At 42.2% G+C, this 24425-nt stretch overlaps 1 protein-coding gene across 12 annotated transcripts in view; it reads left to right on the plus strand.

Annotated features, from left to right (window-relative positions):
• ARID1B (AT-rich interaction domain 1B) overlaps window positions 1-24425 on the plus strand; it is a 411191-nt gene that overhangs the window by 283593 nt on the left and 103173 nt on the right. For all 12 annotated transcript variants that reach the window (XM_059035978.2, XM_059035981.2, XM_067011074.1 and 9 more), the window contains one exon: window positions 5359-5602. In XM_059035978.2, coding sequence (XP_058891961.1) covers window positions 5359-5602 — 244 coding nt within the window. The remainder of the gene's footprint in view (window positions 1-5358; window positions 5603-24425) is intronic.

Here is a 24425-nt window from a genome sequence, read left to right on the forward strand (position 1 = left end):
AATTCTAATATCAACTTCAAGGTGTATTTGTATCCCATGTCTAAAATGATAGTTCTAAAATAAGGTTGGAGGGTATGAAGTGATTTTACAGTGTGTTTCCAAAGAGCTAAGCATCTAATGAGGCTGGATGCTTGGCCTCCAGGATGCTAATTGGAAACAGAGGGCCGGCAGAGAATTCATTGTTAAATTTTAATAGCGATCTCAATTGTTTTCACTAGAGCATTTATGGTAAATATTCAGAAATGTTTGCACGTGCTGGCTTACTTTGTACAGTCTGATTTGCAGCTGTATTTTACTGTAGAGCTTCTAAATTCAGTGACATTCACCAGTGGCCAGTCAAATCCTCCTCTCTAACACCAGACCTGGCACAAGGAGTCACTGCCCTTAAGAAAGTTAGGGTCTAGTTGGAGAGAGAAAGAAAACCCGCCTGCCAGGATTTGATATTCAATATTCTAAAAAGGAGAAGAGACACTATTTCTGCTTTTGAAGATCACTGGGAGACTTTTTTAAAGACCATTGAGCTGGCATTTTAACCTGCGCTTCAAACCCATGGGAAGTCACAATGAGAAATCATTAACTGTATCGTATTATTAAAATCCTTAAACAAGAGACCTGATCTCGTCTCATTGATTGAAATATCTTCTCTGTTTCTAATTCAGTGTGTATCCTCATCCTCTCTTGGGGAACTTCTGAGCAAGAGATGCCCAGTGTGTGTGACGCTTTGCCGTTTTCTACCAGTGGCTGATCTAATACCGTCAACTAATTGTATTGAGAACCATAGCTGAGAGTATTTTGGAGTTGGTTTGCTTTTTTAAAAAAACCCACTTATTTAATTAAACAAGGGAGTAAAATTTTCTAACTTATTCCCAGTTCAAGACAGTAAGACATCACCAGCATTGACTGAATTTATCCTTTAGTAAACTAACTTATTAGATAAATTGATTACCATCAAAACCAAAGATGTCTCTAGATGTAGTAAGTCATAATATATGAACATAAAGTATTTTTAGGGAGGATCATAGATAGTATGCAGACATATTTATGCTTAATGTTGTATGTCTATTTTATATATTTGCAGATCTCCAAAAATTCCTCCTGTGCTCATCCCTGGCATGTTCTTATATACATTCCTCTGTCACTGCCCTCCCCCACCGTATCCCATCATGTCAATCAGGAAGATATTTGTGTTCTATGTTAATTCATAAGTGTTTCTCTTGTCGGAGTCTGATAGGATTGTTATTGCTCCCTGGTGGCATTTCGTTCTAAGCACAGTGAAATCTCTTGTACTTGTCACTTGGGTTAGAATGAAAATTTTACATGGGCGGAGGGTGGAAGGATGATGGTTACAGAGGGGAAAGAAAGTCTGTGCAGGGAACTTGCATTTAAATTAAATTTTAAAGTAAAGCAAGCTTTTCCAAAAAATGGCATTGATTTTCTAAATATAAACTAACCACTCATAGTAGGGGCTGTATTATTTTGGGTGTGCTGGAAAGTATTCAGCATCCTGAGTGATGTCAGATATTGAAAACCCAACTTGATAGCGAGATTTTGCCGAATCAGATTGTCATGGCAAAATATTGAATTTACTATGCATGAGCCCATGAAGTCATTGCCTTACCCGTCATTCCACCAATAAAGAGGCAGGACGTAAGGAATGCTGTGGGGCAGGGGGACTCCAGCCCCTTACAAGAGTCCTCCCTGCAATTACCTTACCTGCCAGCTTTCCAGCAAGATAAATGGAAGCACTGTAGCTTGAAGGTGCCTTGGTTAGAATGAGATGCACTGAGGTCTCTCTGTTCTTCACAGGCATCATAGATCTGATAGTACTTATAAAAGAAGAATAGAGTTGGTGCCCTGCTGACTAAATTGTCCTCTAGAGGGGTATTCGTTACAGAGCTTCTTTGTTAACTAGGCTGAATGTTTAAACCACTGTTGAACTTCTTTTATTAACGTTTTAAGATAGCTCTACATATGGATACCCTAAGTATCTGCAGGGCGGGAATATTTCTCTATAATTTACATATGAAAGTTACGTGTGTGTATAACAGTAATATAGAAATTATATCTTTTTATTACTCATCTGTTACACTGAGGTGTAGTCAGCACTGAAATTCTGATGACTTGTGAACACTAAGAAAGCCACCATTTTTATATTTTTCTCTTGATATTTCTTCGATCAGCTTGTTGAATAACAGAAATGTTTTTCATGCCTTTGCAGCTTGAATGAAGCTCTCTTAACACCCATCCGTGTCACTTTTTCAACCATAACATGGAATTTTAAGGGAGGACAGGGAAGGAATTTATAGGTAGTGTAGAGAATTTTAAAATTTTCAGAGTAACAGGTTTTTTTTTATGAAGAAAAATTTGCATAAAATTATTTAACTTCAAATAGTGATTTTTTTTAAAAATTGAATCTATGTTGTCTTTTCTGTTGAATTCTGTATTGTAGTATAATAGAAGATAATGATTTTGTATCTAGTTATCCACCAATTTTTTTTTCTTTAAAGAAATCATGAAAAGCATATTTCCTCCCAACTGATTCTTATGTGATAGACCCTTATTTATGCATGATACACCTTTGTTAGGTATTAGAGAGTATATCTGTGCACGGAGCCCACCACCCATTCTTAACCAGGGGCTGATACCGTTAAAGTAGAAAATTCTATGTGGCTCCCACTCAGGTGTTCCAGGCGGGTGTAGATGTGGAGTCGGTCCCTGTTCTTGGTGAAGCTTGTATAATTCCTGACAACACGGGTCACCATGCATTTCAGCTGAGACCTGTCCTTCTTTTGTTTCCCCCAAGAGGCAAAGGCATTAGAGGCTATACTAAATACCGCAGGTCGGCACACTTTTTCTGTAAGGGCCAGATAGTAAATATTTTAGGCTTTGAGGGCTACCGTCTCTGTCAAGGTCTCCATTGTGGCCCAAAAGCAGCCACAGACAATACTTAAAAGGAATGGCTGTGGCCGTGTTCTGGTAAGATGTTATGTACACCGAAATTTGAATTTCAGATATTTTTCATCTATCACAAAATATTACTCTTGATTTTTTTTCAGTCATTTAAAAATGTTTGGCTTACAGGTGGAGCCGGAATAGGTAGGGTCTGATTTTAGCCCTCAGGCCATAGCTTGCCATGTCCCCTCACACTTCTGTGAATTGGTTATATCAGGTTAGGAAGGCAATGCCTTAGGGGCAGGTACTTTAAGAATTACCCAGGGCCCAGCCACTCTTCTAGACCCCCGCCCTCCCTGGCTCTGAGACGGTGGGGTGGGGGTCAGACGTCAGGCAACTCAGCATTCAGCCTGGGGTGGGAGGAATGGGTGGGATCCTGTCCTGTTGTCCCTTTCAGCATTCAGCACCTCTGCATGTGTGCATGTGCACACATCTGTTAGCTTAAGTTTTGTTTCCAGGAACTCAGATAATTGCCTTGTTTGCTGAAGTTTGAGTACTTTCTACATTGTATGTAGCATATTACTTGCTTAATAATCTTCCTCTGTTTCTACCTGGCTTCACAAAAAATTCTGAAAGTCTGAATCGAACTATTGTTGAACCCAGTAATCAAGTTGAATACAATGTTTTGCCAGCTGAACATGTGCAAAATCATGCATCTCATGTGCCCTAAGTAGAGATGTTTATATATTTTTTTCTCTGAATTCTGAAAATGTGGTTCAGTTTGCCCCGTTTTATTTTGGAGATGATACTTTTTCTAGGAGGTGATATTTTCAGTCACCTGCTACTATTAATGTTTCTTACTTATAAGCTCAGTTACATGACATTGAAGATTACTCTGTTTTACTTAAATGTTATTCTTCTTAGCATAAGAAATGTTTGTTTAACTGTAACATTCATTTTTTTGTGAGATTTTCATCAGCTCTTCTTTAGAACGTGTTTTTTAATCATTGGCAATTTTGCTGTTAATAAAAGAGAAGTTAATTATATAACAGATGGTTAACAGATACTACACTTTCCAGGAGTCTAGGATCCTGATTCTGAGTTTGCTTTTTGACATTTTGGGGTACCCTGAAGAGCTCTAACCAGCTCTGCTTTACCTGGCCCCCTTTGTACTTCCTGGTCTAGATTCATTCTTCAAATCCGAAACATCTTCCTCCACCAGTTTCCAAAGCCCTAGTTTCAGCAGTCCCAGTAGTAAGCAATGAGGTAAAATTAAACATTAATAAAATTGCATGAGTGGAAGGTGTCAATTAGTGTTGAATATGCTTTGCAGACAGAAGCATAACCTGGTATTTCTGATCCCATTCTGCAGTATTTAGTCCTAGATTATCGAGACAAATATCTTTTATCCTGCCTCTCAGTCTTTAGGGCTCATTCAGCACCTAGCTCCGGGTCTCACCTGGGTTTGCAGACTTAGTGATCTGCGAGCCCAGCCACTGTGGCAGGCAGGCCTGCACTGATGTACTGACTCCTGCTGGTGGGGCCATGGCACATGCCCTAGTGCCACAGCCATGAGGAAGACAGAGTAAAGGCTCTGTCCTCTCACTCTGATGAGGGTGTGGAAGACAGTTTCCTCCTTCCTCTTCTCTCAACCTCCCTTCGTAATCTTTAGCAGATGTCTCCTGTCCTTAGTGGTGTAACTAGTAACAATAACCTTGACTCTCTGATCTTTGGTTTCTATGTCTGTCAAATGGGGGTTTTAATAACTGCCTAGAGGTTGTTATGATAAGATTACAGGACCTTAAAGATTGTTTGTTTAGCTTAAAACTGTATAAAAAGTAAGTTATGACATTAGGACTCATTTCTGCCAACATAACTTCAAAGGGATTTATTGTCACAAGATGAGATTAAACATACACATCACTCTTTTACTGTAAGAGTACTTTTGCACTTACCTAAAATGTAAGAATTTCTCACCACAAGGTTTGGTTACAATTTTGACTATTACATTAGAAGATCATAGTTTGAAAGTCTGACAGTCCTCCAATGCTGATTTCGAAATAGGAGGATCCAAAGCCTATAGTTTTCAGCTTACTGAAGGAATCATTTATGAATCAGGCATTCCATTCAGATGGTACATCACTGCATAGAGTGCTTTTCCTGTGACTCTTTGACAGGCTTTGTTGGACTAAATGCTGACAGCTTAAAGAAAGCTATAGGACAGTTTACTGAAAGGGAGGTACAACTTTACTCACTATTTAGCGATAGATCAGATCCTATGGGTTCAGCTTACAAGCGACCTCCTTAAAGTCTTCTAATAACAAGTGGCCATGCTCTGAATTTGGGGCGTTATCTAGAAAAACTTTGAAGGGGGCATTGTTGCGATTTTCACATAGTATTTTGAACAGGTATTGGTCCAAATATATGTTACTCTATAAATGCATGTGCTATTTCTTTCTTTCTTAGGACCTGTCTGGCTCCATTGATGACCTCCCCACGGGAACAGAAGCAACTTTGAGCTCAGCGGTCAGTGCATCCGGGTCCACGAGCAGCCAAGGGGATCAGAGCAACCCAGCTCAGTCGCCTTTCTCTCCCCACGCATCTCCCCATCTCTCCAGCATCCCTGGGGGCCCGTCACCTTCTCCTGTTGGCTCCCCTGTAGGGAGCAACCAGTCGCGATCCGGCCCGATTTCTCCTGCAAGCATTCCAGGTACTCATTTCTTAATGATTATTATTGTACTCTGTGGTAAGTACAGACCCAGTGTTCATCAATAACAACATGCATATCGTTATCTTTCTTTTTGCTATTTAAAAACCTAATGATGGGACCACGTATTAGGAGCATAACTATGAACTATCACCAAAGCATACCAGCATCCCAGTGCCTAAATATACTTGACTAATGACTGTAAACACCTGATTAATAAAATCACCAATTACTTCGATATTTTCAGTTTGCACATTTGCCTTCGCTTATGCCAGGAAATTATTCTCTTAGCATATGTTTTGTAATGATTCTGTTAAATAAGCTCCTCTGTCGATAAGTGCCACTAAAGTGAGATTATTGGTAGCACTAGCCTTAGTTTATAGGGTTCTCTTTAATTTATACCATGGCAGTTATTTTCTAAATCATTTTTAGTGTTTATACTTACTGTCTGAATTTGCCAACACACATTCAAGGCCTTGTTACTTATACAAATTCTTGCCTTCTAATTTTGATATAAGAAGTGCATGTTCCAGGTACCCTCTTGCATTCAGCTATTTCAGTAGTCAAACCACGTCTGTATCTTTTGCTTCCTTTATTATGGGCTTGGGGTTATGTATTTGTTTATTTGTTTGTCAGTTGCCTCATCCTATCCCAGCTGTCTTTCTTATATCAAACATCATTCATTCAAACCCACCAAGCAACTAGCTTTCCTTTATCTGCAAAGTAGATGTAATTTTTTTCCCTTTGTAAATTTTGCTAGCATGATGCAGGTGGCTGCCAGAGAAGGACTTTTTACTAATCTATCAGAATTGATATTGAATTGCTGATAAATTGCCTGATAGTTTGTTCTATTATCTTAAAAACATGGGTGGCAGTTTTACCCCTTTTTACTATTTTGCTCCTTTTATATTTTAAATACATGTTTTATGTGTATAAACATATATATGAGCATATGAAAAGTGCTAATTATGAAACATAACTCAAATGAGTACTCATGACTCACGATCCAATTTAAGAATTGGAGTATTGCCAGTGTTGTTTCTACCTGTGTGTTCCTTCCTTTTCTTCAAACCTATAACTCTCCCCAGCCTCAGATAGTCTCTGAATGTATTTTAAATCATTCTTTTTGGATTATTTGGAGTTTTTAAAGAATTTTATTACAAACATTCATAGAGTATGTATTGTTAGTTTTATTTAATTTTGAGCTTTATAGAAATGTATCATATTAAAGTGACTAGATAATTTATCAACCAAGCTGAGACACTTTTGAGCATATAAGCGTTGTTATTAATAATTGAAGTAGAACAGGTATAAACCAGGAAGATTCTGGGCAAATCATGAAGTATGGTCACCCCAATAATACAGTATGTGGCCTTCTCCACTTAGCTTTTTTGACTAAATGTTATGTGCCTAGGATACATATTTTATTTTTTTCTTTTTTTTTTCTTTTTTTTGGTACGCGGGCCTCTCACTGTTGTGGCCTCTCCCATTGCGGAGCACAGGCTCCGGACGCGCAGGCTCAGCGGCCATGGCTCACGGGCCCAGCCGCTCCGCGGCACGTGGGATCCTCCCGGACCGGGGCACGAACCCGCGTCCCCTGCATCCGCAGGCAGACTCTCAACCACTGCGCCACCAGGGAAGCCCCGTATTTTAAATTACCTATAATTTTGATACATTTTATTGACGGCATCTTGATGTCACCTTTCTTTCAAAAATATTTGTCCTCATAATGATTGTAATAAAACCTGGATTTACCTGCTTTTAATATTTTTAAAGCTATGACTATGTATTTCAGAATTCCTTAGGCACTTTTTGGTATTGGGATGGTTTTTGAGGTATTACCTACCTAAACATTGGAAAGTTATATGTAAAATACTAAATTTGTCAAAGAACTCACTCCATTTTTCTGAATTGCATCAAAAGGACTTTTCTTAATAACTTAAATGAAAACTTTTCTGAGGCATCAAGATATTTTCGTTTTTCATTTAAAATTCCTAGCACGGGCAGTTCACAGTCTGATGATTTTCATACATGTACTTACCATTCCAGATGGGGATTTTGAAACTTTTTTTTCACTGTTTGGATTTTGGTGCTGTATAGAACACACAAAACCCAACGAAAGAGCTCAGTTTGGGTACGTGATATCACATTAGAGGTAGATGTAATTGGTCTAAGAGTCTGGTACTTCGTTGTGTTTTGCACAGGGTAAGGTTGGTCAGTGAATTACGATTCTGATGACCTCTGTTAGCCCTGTCACAAATGAGACCTGTCCTTCACGGTACCTTCAGGGGAGGACCTGAACGTGATTTTTCTCTGCTGACTTCCTGGGGAAGTGAGGTTTTTTGGTTTGTTTGTTTGTTTGTTTTCCGGTACGTGGACCTCTCACCGTTGCGGCCTCCCCCGCTGCGGAGCACAGGCTCCGGACGCGCAGGCGCAGCGGCCACGGCTCACGGGCCCAGCCGCTCCGCGGCACGTGGGATCTTCCCGGACCGGGGCCCGAACCCGCGTCCCCTGCGTCGGCAGGCGGGCTCTCAACCCCTGCGCCACCAGGGAAGCCCGGGAAGTGAGTTTTTAGTAGAAAGCTTTCAGCTTTCTTGGAAATGATGTTTAATGCTAACAGTTTGTTTTTTAAACTTGTGTCAGAAATTCTAACTGCCCAGGGCCAGGGCCTGCGTTTCATTTCATCATATTGCAGCCTATATTACTCTACACGATGCTTGATAAAACTATTCAGTGAAATTTAGTACCGGGATAAAATTACATAGTAAAAGTTCCACTTGTGTTCAGAGGCACGCTATTCAGATAAATCCAGAATTATCTTTGCTGAGTGTAAAGCTGTAGAGTAATAGAATTATATAAAACGTGGCAAATAGAACATTTCTTTAATGTCAGTGTTATTCTAAGAGGAATAAACTCTTAGAAAATCTGGAGAGCGGGTGTGGCATTTATTCACCTTTCTCCCAGGTGTGGAATGACAAATAACATTTGAGCTGGATGGACTTTCTTAATCATCGGATCCCACCTCCTCGTTTCATTGCCACTTACCGGCTGTGTAACCTTGGACAAGCCCCTGAGCCTCCTTGTGCCTCAGTTTCTGCATCTGTAAAGATAATAACCACATCTCATAGGATGACTGTAAAGATTAAATGTGTTACCATGCATGAAGCAGGCACATGGCAAGCATTCAGCGCATGTTAATGATTGCTGGGATTACGGTCATTGTTGTTGTTCACACTGCGATGTAGGGACTCGTCCACGGTCATTACCGTCCAGAGCAGCACAGGTGGTTTTGGCCACCAGTCTTCTGATTCTTTTTTTTTTTTTTTTTGTGGTATGCGGGCCTCTCACTGTTGTGGCCTCTCCCGTTGCGGAGCACAGGCTCCGGACGTGCAGGCTCAGCGGCCACGGCTCACGGGCCCAGCTGCTCCGCGGCACGTGGGATCTTCCCGGACCGGGGCACGAACCCGTGTCCCCTGCATCGGCAGGCGGATTCTCAACCACTGCGCCACCAGGGAAGCCCCAGTCTTCTGATTCTTAACCCAGTCGTGTTCTTGTGCCGTTCAGAAGACATGTATACAAAGTTTCCAGTGATGATCTGCTGTGTTTACTGAGGTTATTCGATAGGACCGCTAGAACTAGCCGTGGAAGCGCGATGTGTTTCCACAAAGTTGAAGCCATTTTTCTCCTGACCTGAAATAACAGATAGGTCAGCGGTCGTTCTCCTGGGAGGCTGGCTCTGAGAAGGTTAAGAGGGGACAGGAGACAAGCGTTGAAACCCCTGCTTCGCTCAGAGGGCAGGCAGGTAGACTTCTGCGTGAGGTGATAGGCAGGCAGTGTAGCATAAAATTTACCAATAGATGCAGTTCAGAATCCTGGGTTATTTCTCACACTTTCTGCATGCGCTGAGACAACGTGAGTCCCACCCTCTCCGTGTTCCCGGCCAGGGCTGCCACATGCACTTGAGCACATTGCTCACTGGACCAGGGACATGGGCCCGGGGAGTAAATGGCAGTGAAAGGCCGGCTGCTCTCCTGGGGGAAGGGGCACCCTCTGTAGTTCATACAGCGGAGCCGCAGAGCTAGCAGCACTCTTGTCCTGGACCTCTTGGGACTCATCCTCGTGGCTTGAGTACAGATACCACCTGTTTCTCTACTCTGTTCCCCAGCTAAGCTCAGGGACGTTCAAACATACATTTTTGGTAGACGCTTATCAAACATTTTATGTGGTGTTACTTTACGGGGATTTGTTAAAAATCATGCAGGTTTTGTTGAAAAAAAACTTTGGTCTTCTCTTTCCCTCTGTTTAGCCTATATGCCCTTCTTTTGTGTGTATGTGCGGTACGCGGGCCTCCCACCGCCGTGGCCTCTCCCGTTGCGGAGCACAGGCTCCGGACGCGCAGGCGCAGCGGCCACGGCTCACGGGCCCAGCCGCTCCGCGGCACGTGGGATCTTCCCGGACCGGGGCACGAACCCGCGTCCCCTGCATCGGCAGGCGGACCCTCAACCACTGCGCCACCAGGGAAGCCCTGCCCTTCTTTCAAAAAGTTCTTTTAAATACATTTTTGTGAACTTTGTCATAAATAATAAAACCACACTTTAGAGACGATCGTAATGTTGATTATTTGGGGGGTTATTTAACTAAACGCAGACACCCTTCCTTAGAGAATAAATGAGCCGTTAGGCTGATTGAGTAATCTCACCTCCTCCTCTTCCCATCTCTAGCCCTTATGTTAAATTTCGTTGGTCTGTACATTAGAGTCTGAGATCATTTCCGGTCTTCCTACGTTTGCTTCTGAGTCTGAACCAATGAAATACAAATGTCCGGTAAAGATTACATGGTTTCTCACGAAGGGCATGATACTCAGACTGCTTTTTTGGGGGAACATCTGTTTGGAATTTCCCTTTATTTTTCTGTCTGTAGCCTTTTGCGTTCTTTTCTCCCCCTTCCCTCCTCTCTTTCCCAGCACTAACTTGTTTTTCCTGCCCTTACTTCTCTCCCATTAACTCCTGTTATATCTTGCTACTTACTGCCTCTCCTTGCGTCACACGGATCGGCTCGCTCGCTCATTGTCTCTCCAGCGAGGCACTGTTACAATGAGCAGCTGTTGTGTAGCTGACAGCTGGGGTGAGGCAAAGCCAAAGTGTTGTGAGGACTCTTCCTGGTGTTGCTTTCCCAGGGTTTTTTGAAAAAGTGGAAAATCGTCTTTCTCCATCTCTACTCTGGTAAATAAAATTGACAGCTAATGAGAAGTATCCCCGAGGTAGGTGGACAAAAGCCCACTAAAGCATCCCGAACGGCTGAATCTGTTTCTTGCCTGTTAAACATTTTCTCCACCCACTGCAAATTTGCCCTCCTATCATGCTGCCTCACAAACACTGTGAGTATCATGGGAACACCTGCTGTGATACACCGGCACAACATCAGCCCTGGCACATCCCTCCCTAACTCAGTGGGGCTTTTCCTTCCTGCGTTCTTTTGAAAAGCAGGATGGAGATTTTCTGTGGTGAGTAGCCACATGGATTCTCTCCCTTTGTTTGCACATTACTGGGCTCCAGCATTGCAGCTGTCTACGGTTAGAAGGGAAAGGATTCAGCCTGGTTGTTTAATCTAAACAAGCATTTGAGAACAGAAATGTATATGTTGTACGTTCAGTGCCATTATACATTTTCCAGGTTTTTACTTAATGTTTCATTTCTCTCTCCTTTTCACGTTGATATATTTATATTTAGAAGCAGAAATGAAATATCCCCATCTTTCTAATAGTTAGTGTGCATGTATGTACACATTGAAATAAAGCAAATCTAATGTAGGGAGCAGTTGATTCCAACATGTATGATATTAAACATTTTGTTTCCCTTCTATTAAATGATCCCATTGCATTGCTTCCTGGGTTACAGCCTAGAGTTATTGACCTTGATTTAAGGAGAAGAAACTATTGGGTCTTGAATGTATTGTGTAGGTCTTACAGTGGGCCCGATTCGTCCTAACACGTAGTGGAAGCTGACACAGCACAACGGCAGAATGCATTGCTGTTGCCAAAAGATTTAGTGGATGTTAATTTCACTTGTCTTGCCTCCAGAACCAACCACTGCAGTTTACTAACTAAAGCAAAAATGTAAATAAGCCGAACTGTTTTTATTTTTATTTTATTGGCCGAAGGCTTTTGTCAGCTTTTTCCTCCATGTGCTATAAGCAGCAACAGTGTTTAAATATTAAGAAGGGTGAACATCCAGTGGCGGATGCTGGTAGGCAGGCGGGTATTAACTGTTCATAGCCTAATAAACAGTTTTGTTTATAAAAACTTTAAATGTTCAGTGTTGAGGTTGGTTCATCGGATTTATCATCAAAGATCTAAGCATAGAACCTGTAAATTCCTGAATAGATGTTTCCCCACCCTTTTTTTTAGCATCTGGCACTTGTGCCAAATCCAGTTTTAGGTGGAGCTAAGTCACTTTCATCTGACAGCCGAAGGGCTATTGATTGTTGTAGACTAGGACCAAAGATAGAAAATTAGGTATTCACATTAGTGTCATGATGAAGAGACATTTCTTTCCAACCATTCATTTTCTGGCATAGTGTTAGGTGTTTATTATGAGAAGACCAATCAAAGTCAACATTTTCCTAGCTGTCATAGACAGAAACAAAATAACGTGTCATTGAATACGAGAGTAAAACTCCCTCCTTTTGAGTTTTATGTGCTTTGCTGTTGGAGGTGTCTCGCCTCCCAGCTTGCCCCTCCCTGATTGACTGCTGGCCAGAGGAGGGCACGAGGCCGTGGGTCATGGTGTTCCAAGAGCTGAGAGACGTAAAGGAAGAACAAGGGCAAGGGAAAAGTGGTCTTTCATCAGTCTTTTAAGAGCTGCCCTCCTTGCTCCAGTCTTTTTCTATTCATGCCTCCCGCCCCCAGAAGCTCTCCTTTCCCTCCCTCTCCAGCCAGCTGGAGCCTCCCCCCCATGAGCGTCTCTGCGCATGTGCCTCCCGGGGTGGAGCTGCTCCCTCCCTCTTTACTTACATCGACTCATACCTGGCAAATACCACAGGTTTTAAGAGCCTGCAGAAATGGCTTTGCCACTTGCATAAAGCACCAGTTACTTTATGGTTAAGCCTGATTCTCTGAAGCTTTATCATGTCAGTTCCCAGATGGTGAGCGATGCATTCAGCGTACCAACTAACCATAATGAATTTGTGCCCCTCAGGAAAATCTTAGACACTAAAAGAATGAATCCCAAAAAAGGTAGCACATATTAGATTAAATATGGAAAATAACTCTTTGGACAGCGTTGTGGTCTATTTAGAGTTCTTCTGTGTAAGTGCTCACCTGGTTTGCCCTCTGCTTTGAAAGTGAGAGCTAAGTAGATTTCTGTAGGAGCTGATATAGCTGCGGATACAAACAAGAAGATATTCTGGTCAAAAAAGCTAATTTTCTTGCTTAATTTGACATTCAGACAAGCAAATTCTGGAAGGATGCTATAATGGGAAAGAGAAAAATGAATTGCAGTTAGGAGTTAGTCATAGGCTGGAGTGAACAGGAAGGATTTTAGTGAGAGGAAATGATAGTTCCTGGTCTAATTTGTCAAGATTAGTGCCTAAAAAATGAACACCGGAGGGTGTAAATCAGTGTCTCTCTCTTTTTTAATCCATTCCCCTGGGATTTTTAGAACTCTTAGGGCTCAAGCCCAACCCATCCTAAATAAGTAAATTTTTCACTTTTTAATTTATCCTTGCTTAATAAAACTCAGGGTCAACTTATGAGCTAATTTCTCTATGTAAAGGGTTCTAAGCCAGTTTCCTTTCATGATAACAGTAGAATCTCTAAAATTTTTATTGAAAGTCTGCACAGTCACCCTACCTGGTAATCTTATTTTGAAACATCTATCAAGTGTTCTTTTTTTGGCTTCTCTCGCACTAGAAATCCTGCAACAGCTTGTTGCAAGGAAGATGCATGCTGCTTATTGGCAAGCTGTGCTGGGAAAAAAAAAAATTCTTAAACACAAAATGCCATTGATATATTCGTGTTTTTAATCTGTGGCAGCCCAGAAAACATCGATTCAGCAGTTCTACAAACCAAAGAGAACTTCAGCCAGTATTTTTTTTCCCTTACAAAGTAAAATATTTGTGTGTTATACAAAGCAGTAATTTCAGATCCTTTCCAAACGATGCTTAGCAATACTTAAGAAAGCAACAATATATTTTGTCTTTTAGAGAGATGCCGTTGAAGCTCTCTGTGGCTGGGCTACTGGTTATTAGAGCCTCCCCCTTTAAGATACTGATTTAAAATTCAGCCAGGATCCTGGCTGTACCTAGCTCTCCTGCTGTTTCTAAAGGGCAGGTTCCCCACTGCTGACCTGCAGCCAGATCCTTGCATTTGAAGCAGCTGCTCCAGGATTCTCAGCTAACCCTGCCCTTTAGAGGTCCCTCCTGACCCAAGTCAGGTATCCTGATAATTGGGGAATGAGTATGTCTCCTTCTTTTCCAAAAGTAGAAATCGTTCCACTTCTTCCATCCCGACAAATTTCACAGTAAGCCTTCTATCCTCCTCTCACATTCAGAAACGAGGGCGTGGGGACTTTCTCAAAATACACAGCCCCACTTGGTTTTGCTCCCCTTCTTAGTTACAGTTAAATCAGGCAGTTCAGTTTAAACTCTCCTCTCATTCTCCATTCCCTTTCTTTGATCTTCTGCATATGAAAATGGAGGAAAGCCTGTGTCACCAAGGTAATACTTTGAGCCTCATCCTGCTCTGTAAGATCAGCAGTAACAAATGTGCTGACATGCTGGGTCCAGCCGTCCACTCCCACTTCTCCACGATTTTTTTTTTTTGTACGTTATTCACTGAAGAAGCACTTCAAACACCTTGTTCACTGTTTGTTTTCATTTCTTGAGCTAAATGGACTGTCACTGCTCTCGACTTGTGCTTAACTGAGTATTGTTGCTGCTTGAGCCAGCGTTGCGCGGCCACTGTTGGAACGCTATTGGCATCGACCTGCTGTATTTTCTGTCTTCACTGGGAATGCCGAATCGGAAGGGAGGGGCACAAAAGCTTTTAGGGACTAATTTTAGCCTAGAAGTAAAAGTTTCAAAAGTCATTTAGCTACATTTTGGAAAATGGTGATAAAGCAAATCGTTCTTACAGTCAAGATGTTCCTAAAGTTGATTCCACAAACTTTTGATGTGTTACTCGGTTTTTCTAAAGGGAAGAAATAGTACTTGTGAAAGGAACAAAACCACTTTACAAGGAGTGTCATGTTTATTTCCCTATTTTCTGATCATCCTGGAGCCAGGATTATTATGATGTGTTGATTGATTATAGCCGTTATGTCTCCTACTAATCCGTTTCATAACTTATTCTCAGTTCACACACTTGCTCCTTTGATTTCTCTTCCATAACAGGGTGATATGGGTTGTCATTGACTAATGAAGAACAGAATTGGTTTCGGCAAGAGACAAACAGAATGCTGACACCAATCCTAAAGTGCATTAATCTTTAATAATCCACATCTGCATGTTTGTAAATGATAGAACCAGGGACTGGTAATGTTGATACTCTCCCTTCCAAACAGAAAGTGGCACAGGAGTTTGTACTTGCAAGCTACATTTAATGTATATCGCTGAATGCCAAGAATGTGACCTTGCTGAGGATGCCAAATGGATTAATTCATTGATTTTTTTTTTTTTTTTTTTTAAAGTAGCATGTTGCACTTTCACTATTGGGTAATCAGGTGATATCCCGAGGAAAGCCCATTAGCCCAACTGCTCATTTTCTTCTTTCATTCATTAATTCAGCAAAGTGCTGAATGCATCCTATGCCGTGGGCATGTTTCTAGAACTGGAGAAAATACACTGAATATAAATGACAAAGGGACCTGTCCTCATGAAACTTAGGTTCTAATGAGAAAGACAGGAAGTACACAAATAGTATTGGGTTTGCCAAAAGGTTCATTCTCGTTTTTCTGTAAGATGGTTCTAGTAACACTCAATTGTCTTTTAACTTCGTTCGAAACCGTTTTGTTAGATTGTATGTGACGGCTGTCCTATCCGCGTGCATTGAAAAAAAGACATCAAAATTGGTGAATTTTTGTGTAGCCATTTTAACATTGAAGATGGAAGAAAAAAAGCAACATTTTTGGCATATTATGCTTTATTATTTCAAGAAAGGTAAAAATGCAACTGAAACGCAAAAAAAGATTTGTGCGGTGTGCGGAGAAGGAGCTGTGACTGATCGACCGCGTCAAAAGTGGTTTGCGAAGTGTCGTGCTGGAGATTTCTCGCTGGACGATGCTCCACTGTCGGGTAGGCCAGTTGAAGTTGATAGCGATGAAATCGAGACATCAGTTGAGAGCAGTCAACGCTATACCACGCAGGAGATAGCCGACATACTCAAAATACACAAAGGAAGCGTTGAGAACCATTTGCACTAGCTTGGTTATGTTCATTGCTTTGATGTTTGGGTTAAGAGTCAGTTAAGCAAAAAAACCCCTCTTGACTGTATTTCCGCACGCGATTGATTCTCTACTTAAACATAATGAAAACGTTCCATGTTTTTTGTTTTTTGTTTTTGTTTTTTTTGACTTGAAACATCACCCATTTATTATCTCACAGATCCGTAGGTTGTAAGTCTGGCACTGTGTGGTTGGATTCTCCACGGAGGGTCTTACAACATCAAAGTGTTGACAGGGCTGTGTAGCTTTCCAGAAGCTCTGGGGAAGAATCCGCTTCTAAGTTCACTAAGGTTGTCAGAATTCAGTTTCTTGTGGTTATAGGACTGAGGTCCCTGTTTCCTTTGACACGTGGCCCCAGCCGTCTTCTGGCCAGCAGCATTAAATCTCTCTCGCTCTTCAAATTTCTCTGATTTTCCCTGTGCCTTGCTCTTCAGCTTTTAAGGGCTCATGTGACTGTACTTTGTCTCTGCGGAAATTCAGGATAATCTGCCTCTCTTAAGATCTGTTGACTGTTAACCTAATGCAGGAACTGCAGAGCTCCCCTTGCCACGGAAGGTAGTGTATTCACAATCATTCTGGGGATTGAGGCGTGGGACTTTCTGCCGGAGGTTGGGACGTAATTCTCTCCGCCGTAGTGTCTTACAAAGAGCAAAGGATACCGTAATGAAAACATTCCGTTTTTCAAACAAATTGTGACCGGCGATGAAAAGTGGATACTGTACAACAATGTGGAACAGAAGAGATGGTGGGGCACGTGAAGTGAACCACCACCAACCACACCAAAGGCCGGTCTTCATCCAAAGAAGGTGATGTTGTGTACATGGTGGGATTGGAAGGGAGTCCTCTATTGTGAGCTCCTTCCGGAAAACCAAACGATTAATTCCAACAAGTACTGCTCCCAGTTAGACCAACTGAAAGCGGCACGTGATGAAAAGCATCCAGAATTAGTCAACAGAAAACACATAATCTTCTTCCATCAGGATAACGCAAGACCGCATGTTTCTCTGATGACCAGACAAAAACCGTTACAGCTTGGCTGGGAAGTTCTGATTCCTCCACCGTATTCACCAGACATTCATTGTACCTACAGATTTCCATTTATTACAGTCTTTACAAGATTCTCTTAAGAGAAAAAATGTCCATACCCTGGAAGACTGTAAAAGGCACCTGGAAGAGTTCTTTGCTCAAACAGATAAAAAGTTTGGGGAAGATGGAATCATGAAGTTGCCTGAAAAATGGCAGAAGGTAGTGGAACAAAACAGTGAATACTGTGCTCAATAAAGTTTTTGGTGAAAATGAAAAATGTGCCCTTTACTTTTTACTTAAAAACCGAAGACACTTTTTGGCCAATCCAATATATAGCTTATTGTTAGGGGGAAAAAATCAGATTGCTTCTTTAGATGACAATAATTAGGGAATGTATCTCTAAGAAATTAATGTTCAAGGGCTTCCCTGGTGGCGCAGTGGTTAAGAATCCGCCTACCAAGGCAGGGGACATGGGTTCAAGCCCTGATCCGGGAAGATCCCACATGCCACGGAGCAGCTAAGCCCATGTGCGGCAACTACTGAGCCTGCGCTCTAGAACCTGTGAGCCCCAGCTACTGAAGCCCTTGTGCCTAGAGCCCGTGCTCCACAACAAGAGAAGCCACTGCAATGAGAAGCCCGCGCACCGCAACGAAGAGTAGCCCCTGCTCCCGCAACTAGAGAAAGCCCGTGGGCAGCAACGAAGATCCAACGCAGCCAAAAGTAAATAAATAAAATAAATTTTTTTTAAAAATTAATATTCGAACAAGAGGCTCAGTGAATGAAGGTGAAAAGCCTGTGTCAGTAATGTGTTTGGTGTGCTGGGCGGGGGACACAGAAAGGTAGGCAGTTAGATTAGAGAGTGACCCAGGACCAGCTTATATAGGGCTTTGTAGGTTATGATTGGAATTTAGGAATTTAAGTGTGACGGTAGAGGAGGCAGAGGACGGCGTGATCCGTTGGAGGCCGTAAAAGGATCACTGTGGCTGCTGAGTGACCTGTAGAGGGGACGTGTAGAAGCAGTGAGACTGGTTAGGAGGCCACTGCAGTAGCCTAGAGGAAGCTTGGTCATGGCTGGATGTGTGGGTAGCCGTAGCGGGGGCAGAAGCTTTTTGGCCCAAGAGATTGGTAAACGGTGGTTCTGAACGGTGGAAGACAGAGGAAGGAACAAGTGTTTGAAGGGGGAATCTAGAGCCTGTTAGGCATCCAGAGGGAGGTTTTGAATAGGCAGCTGGTTGCACGAAGACTCCGGATTCAGAGTAGAGCTCTAGGCTGGAGAAAACAGTTTGTGAGTCATCGGAGTTCTAGATGAGATCACCTAGGACCACCTGGCCTACATCACAGTCACCTGGAGGACTTGTGAAAGCACAGATGACCCGACCCCACGCCGAGTTTCTGAGTCAGTAGGTTTGGGGTGGAGCTGGAGAATTTGCATTTGCAACAAGTTCCTAACTGAAGCTGAAGTTGCAGTCTGGGAACTGCCGACCTGGGGAATGAGTAAAGGTCAGTGGTTCTCAACTCTGGCTATGCAGGACATCCTGGGAGAGGCTGGTGCTAGGCCGGACCCCAGAGATGCCAACTTAGTTGTTCTAACTGGAATACCCCATGTACTTCTTTTTTAAAGCTCTCCAGGGGATTATTACGTGTAGCCAAGGTTGAGAAATACTGAGAGAAGGATTCTGAGGACTGAATCCTAGGGCACTCCAAAATGTAGAGACCATGAAGAGGAAAAGGAACAGCCAGTGGCGGAACTGGAAAATAGGGAGAGTGTGGTGCTCTAGAAGCAATGCAAAGAAAGAGTTTCTGGAATATGGAAGAGACCAACTGTGTCCATTACAGCCTAACACTCCCCTTGAAGTGTTCCAAAGGCGTGTTTTAAAAGGCAGCCACTATTCCCAGTTATGATCATGTATGTATTGGTCATAGAAAAAGCTTAGGGATAAATAGCTCATCTTTGAGGGCTGCGTATTGCTTTTTTATATGTATATATATAACCAGGGTCTGATTCAGTTGAAATTGTAATGTCATGGGAAAAAAATTATTGTGATAAAATAACTGTTATAGTCTCAGACCTAATTCAGTTAGTAATAGAATCCCGTATTTTCACAATTATTCCCCTAATTCTGTTTTACACAAAATCCAAGAATCATGTCATTTAAATTCTACTTGAAAAAAAGGCAAAAACATGTATTTTTAGAGAGCTGAACCCTAGTGCATACTTTTTTTATGTTGCATCATTGCTTTTTACTAGAAGAGGATAGAGGGAACTAGTTGAGTATTCCCTGTTTCAGTTCTACTAAGAGTGATTTTGTGTCAGATCTTTGTTCCTAGAGTTGAATTCCTTTTGCCTGGAATATCCATCCTGCCTCTTACCAGCTGGCAAACTCCTACTTATCCTTCAAGACCCAACTTCATTGTCTTACCCTTTGCAAAGTCATACCTATCCCTCCATGCCAAAGAGAGTCCTACTGTCCGTCCTACTGTCTAGGGTCCTCCAAATAGCCCCAGAGCCTCTTGAGGGCAGTGATCATTGCTCCCTTATTATCCTCCATGCCAAGAACAGTGCCTGACAAGTAAGAGGCACTCCAAAAATGTTGGCCAAATTAAAGAGCTCACAGTTGTCTTGGAATAAACAGGAATTCAAGAAAAGAAAGTACTAAAATTTATAACTTATCTAACCTTTCCTCCTATAGGCTGGGAACCATCTTTCTGCATCTATGTTTCACAGTTTATGGGGTCATTCTATTTCCCTCCCTCTGCAAAGAGATTCCACTATGATAAGATTATTCTACTTTCTTTCCCCTCAAAAACAGAACATGAATTAGTGGTCCCCAGATTTGTCAGTTTAAACCAGACCTCTACATATGTAGACCCTGCCTGATTCTAATCCATCATACACAGAAATTGTGTCACGTAAGTATTGTAGCAAAATTCTGGGATTGTCTGATATCCAGTTTTTTTTCATTATCTCATTGTTTTTAATAAATATCTATTATTAATAACTAACCGTATCTTCAAAGAAAATGGCCAGTTAGAAGCAGATTGGCTACGGGGAGAGTTTTGTCATTACCCAGATACTATTCCCATTTCCCAAGTAGCCATTATCAGCGTTGACTGGATAAACATGGAGTTCGAAATACTAGCTAGTGACTAGAATTTGGCCTTCAGCAACACATGAATAATAGGTTCCAGATATTTGAAAGTGACAAGTAGAAGAAGATTTTTTAAAAGTCTATTCTTGAAAAAGATACATCTCCAAAGCATATCTGAACATTTACTTAAAATCTGAAATAAAAGAGAGATTAAAAAATACATGAGGGCTTCCCTGGTAGCGCAGTGGTTAAGAATCCACCTGCCAATGCAGGGGAGATGGGTTCAAGCCCTGGTCCGGGAAGATCCCACATGCCGTGGAGCAACTAACCCCGTGCACCACAGCTACTGAAGCCCGCGTGCCTAGAGCCCGTGCTCCGCAGCAAGAGAAGCCCGCGCACCACAATGAAGAGTAGCCCCCGCTCGCCGCAACTAGAGAAAGCCCGCGCACAGCAACGAAGACTCATCGCAGCCAAAAATAAGTAAATTAATAAATTTTTTAAATACTTGAGCATATGATCCAGAACGTCTTCCTTTGTCTCTGTGTTGCCACAAGCGATCGACATCCTGCTGTCTCAGAATGGCCCCTGTATCAGGCTCTGCGTGACCTGGGCTTGCCCACGAGACCCCTTCGCAGTCACCCCTAGAGTGTTGCTTCGCCGGCAGCCCTGGCCATCCTTTGTTCCTAGGAGGCGTAGCCCTGAGCACCTCATTGCTGCCTCCCCCGCTTGGCTACCGCTAGTACCTTTAAATTGAAATAATAAAGTAGTGTAAAGTGTTGGCTGTTCTTCCACAGACGGGGGTGGGGTGGGAGGTGGTTCAGGCGGTAATGAGAGCGAGCGGGGCCCCCTCCCTGCAGGGCGTAAGACACTCCTCGGTGGGTCTCTATGGCAGCTGCACAACAACTCCGCGGGGGTGAGCATCCGTGTGTGGTACTTCCCACAGCTACTTATGTTTACACTTGAGAGTCATCCTGACTTGTTGGGACCCAGGCTGAAAAATTTGTGACAAGAGGGGATGGAGGCAAGTGAAACTGTTATTAAAGGAAAGAAAGTGCCTTGGGCTTTAAAAAGACCTGTCTCTGTCAGGCAGTATAGAGCAGCGATCAAGAGGAGAAAAGGGATCAGGCAGGCGCCTCATCTAATCTTTCTCCTGGGGACCCAGGTGGACAAATTGGCAACCCTGTTCACAGCTTTTTTTCCCTCTCCCCTTTGTACCGTAAGAACTGCTCATCGGATCCATGCTGCTGCAACTGTGGTTAGTTATTAACGAAATAAAAGCAGATTTCTTCAAAAGAACGGGTGGGGGAAACGACTCTACAAAATTGCAAGGTTGTTAGAATCTTAAATGCACAGCAGTCGATTTTTTCCCTTATTCTGAATTATACGATGAATACAAGTCTTTCATCTGTCACTATACCCATTTCTTCAGAAGGCAGCCAAATATTAAGCTTCTCAAACAGAAAAGGAGTCTTAGAAAGAGGAAAAATATTGAGGAGGCATAAGAATGGGTAAGAGTAGGGGGAAATTAAGTTTTGTTTTTATCAATTTGTCCTCATGAAATAGAAACTGCCTGCTCTATGGTTTCCCCTCCCCTGCCTCTTACCTTACGTCAAAGCAAGGATTAGAGAAGATTTAGCTGGTAACTATCCTGCATTTTATGTCTGGTGTTCTGCATGAGTAAAGTTCAGAACCTACCTATTTCTTAACAGATGACAGATTGCTATGGATCTGGACTTCCTGATGGAGGACAGGCCAGCTATGTTATATCCGAACACAAATCTACTTCTCTTTCCTCAAAGATTTTTCTGTACCCAAAGACTTTTGGATTGTATACCTTAGCTTTAAAGCTGTTGAAGAGGATGTATATTTATGAGGATGCCGAACACAGACACCGAGCAGATTTTCAGTATGGGAGTTTTTATATTTTCGTGCATTTCTGACGTTCATAAGGGATACCTCCTGAGATCCTCCAGTTTCCCAAAGATGGAAGTGGCTGCTGCTTTCAACCAAATCACATCTTTGGTCATATTACCTGTTTCCTATACATGTCTTCACACTGAAAGTTAACTAAAGTTGATCAACTTTCTCTAAGGTTTTGTCTTTTATTTAGTGGCTTTTTTTCTTTTCTCACAAAGGAACGGTTGTTTATTCACTTCACCAGAGTTGGTGGGGGAGTAAAGAAGGTCTGAACTGAACGGGGGGGGGGGCACCCAGATTAAGCCACATTGCTGGGGCCCTCGCCAGCTGTCAGACAGGACTGAGAGTCACACCTCGGTAAAATCAGGCACCATACCTTCTCCCACCCCTTCTAGGTCTCTTAGGAACAGTCCAAACTAAGATTGGTATATTTTAATGCTGCACATCTGCTCCTGTAGGTAAGTGTTTTAGGGCTCTGGTTTATCTTGAATCAAAGATTTTAGAGATCCCAAGAGTAAAGTTTAGAAGTCTGTTTTGCCTTGTATTCCCTGACTTGATTGTCGTGCACCTTGTGAGAGAGTTATTAGTTTCTTGCCTCAAGTTCTCTGTAGAAAAGTGTCTACACAAAAGGACTTTAATGAGTGTCAGGTAATGAGGCTATCCGACTGGCTTCCGTGTGAAATACATTAGGTAACTTTAGTACTCAATAACAGAGGGCAATTGGAAAAATTCTGGATTGAATCCAGTCGGCTAGGTGAGATAATAATGTATTATAACAAGTTTACAAAATAAAAACAAGCAAACAAACAAAAACCCCAAAGAGTTTGTAGTACAGCCATGTGAAGGCATAATTCTTACGTAGAATGCATCATATTTGCTTTGTTTTTCACTTGTCAAGTGATAGGCCTTTGCAGCTACTCCAAGTTGGACTTCAGCGGTAAAGTTAACAGGAAGACTCATAACCCTCAGACTACAGTGGGGGAAATAGTTGGAAACTTAATCCAGCTGGTGTTTGTTTGCTTAGAGTGAAGATACGTGGCTCTTACAAGGGTTCTGTCATTTTCGGGGCATCTTGGGAATTTCCTCATTCCCTTAATGCCTTAGAAGTATACAAGTTGAGTATGCCTTCGCAGTACTAATTTATATTTTTAGGACCCAGTGACACATCAACAGTTTGCAGTATCTTGGGTAAGGACCGATGAAAATCTAACCCTATTTTGAATGAACTTTTGAGCCCTAAGACGTAGAAAGGTTTGTCATCCAAGGTTCATGCTAACTCTTTAAAGTTGGGGGACCAGGTTGCCGTGGTTCTGTGCTTCCATTTGGAGGGTACAGGTAGGTGAATCATTACTTTCTGGTTTATACTGCTCTAATTTGAGATTGAGTTGGTTCACAGTAAAGAATTGTGTTGACAGCCTGTTCACAGCTGCCTTCCCACCTTCCGTACCCTGATACAGCACCTCCTGATAAGAGCGAGATCCTATTTAAAACACACCAAACAATAGTAAGTGCTGTGGGTCCGCAATCAAGCCCTTCAGTAAACTCTTCACTATAAGCACTAAGCTGCATCCTGAGCAGATTCCATATTTTTAATGTCTGCTTTGGAGCACGCTGGAGTTGATGGTAGTCAGCTGGCTCTGTGAATCTGAGTAAGGTTTTTTTTCCCTTTATTGAAGCAAATGAAATAGAAGACACTGACAGAGCGATACTATACTCAAAATAATTTGTGGATTTTCTAACTTATCTAAATAAATGCCTAAGACTAGGACATTCGATGAATTTATGGATTATTGAAAACTCATTTTTCACTCACCCCATTGCTCTTAGGCATTATGCAGGTATTTAAGTTTACTAAAGGAATGACCAGTGAAATCCTTGCTCCTTGCATTGCAGAGCTGCACCATCTAATCACACTCTGGTTTGGATACTATCTTAGATAAGATGTTCAGTGATTTCCATAGATATGGAGCCCACCGTGCAATCCACCATTGCCATCTCTTAACAAAATCATGTCTGTCTTTTACCATGGTAGAAGAAAAGATCCTAACCAGTACTTTGTGTTTTAGAAATGAAAGGAATAGCATCCACTATGGAAAGAAATTACAGTGTTCTTACCAGGGACTGGCAGAATATAAGAAATATATCATCCAGGGCTTCCCTGGTGGCGCAGTGGTTAAGAATCTGCCTGCCAACGTAGGGGACACGGGTTCAAGCCCTGGTCCAGGAAGATCCCACGTGCCACGGAGCAACTAAGCCCATGTGCCACAACTACTGAGCCCGTGTGCCACAACTACTGAGCCCACGTGCCACAGCTACTGAAGCCCACATGCCTAGAGCCCGTGCTCTGCAACAGGA

Source organism: Kogia breviceps, chromosome 13, assembly GCF_026419965.1.
Source record: "Kogia breviceps isolate mKogBre1 chromosome 13, mKogBre1 haplotype 1, whole genome shotgun sequence".
NCBI lineage: Eukaryota > Metazoa > Chordata > Mammalia > Artiodactyla > Physeteridae > Kogia > Kogia breviceps.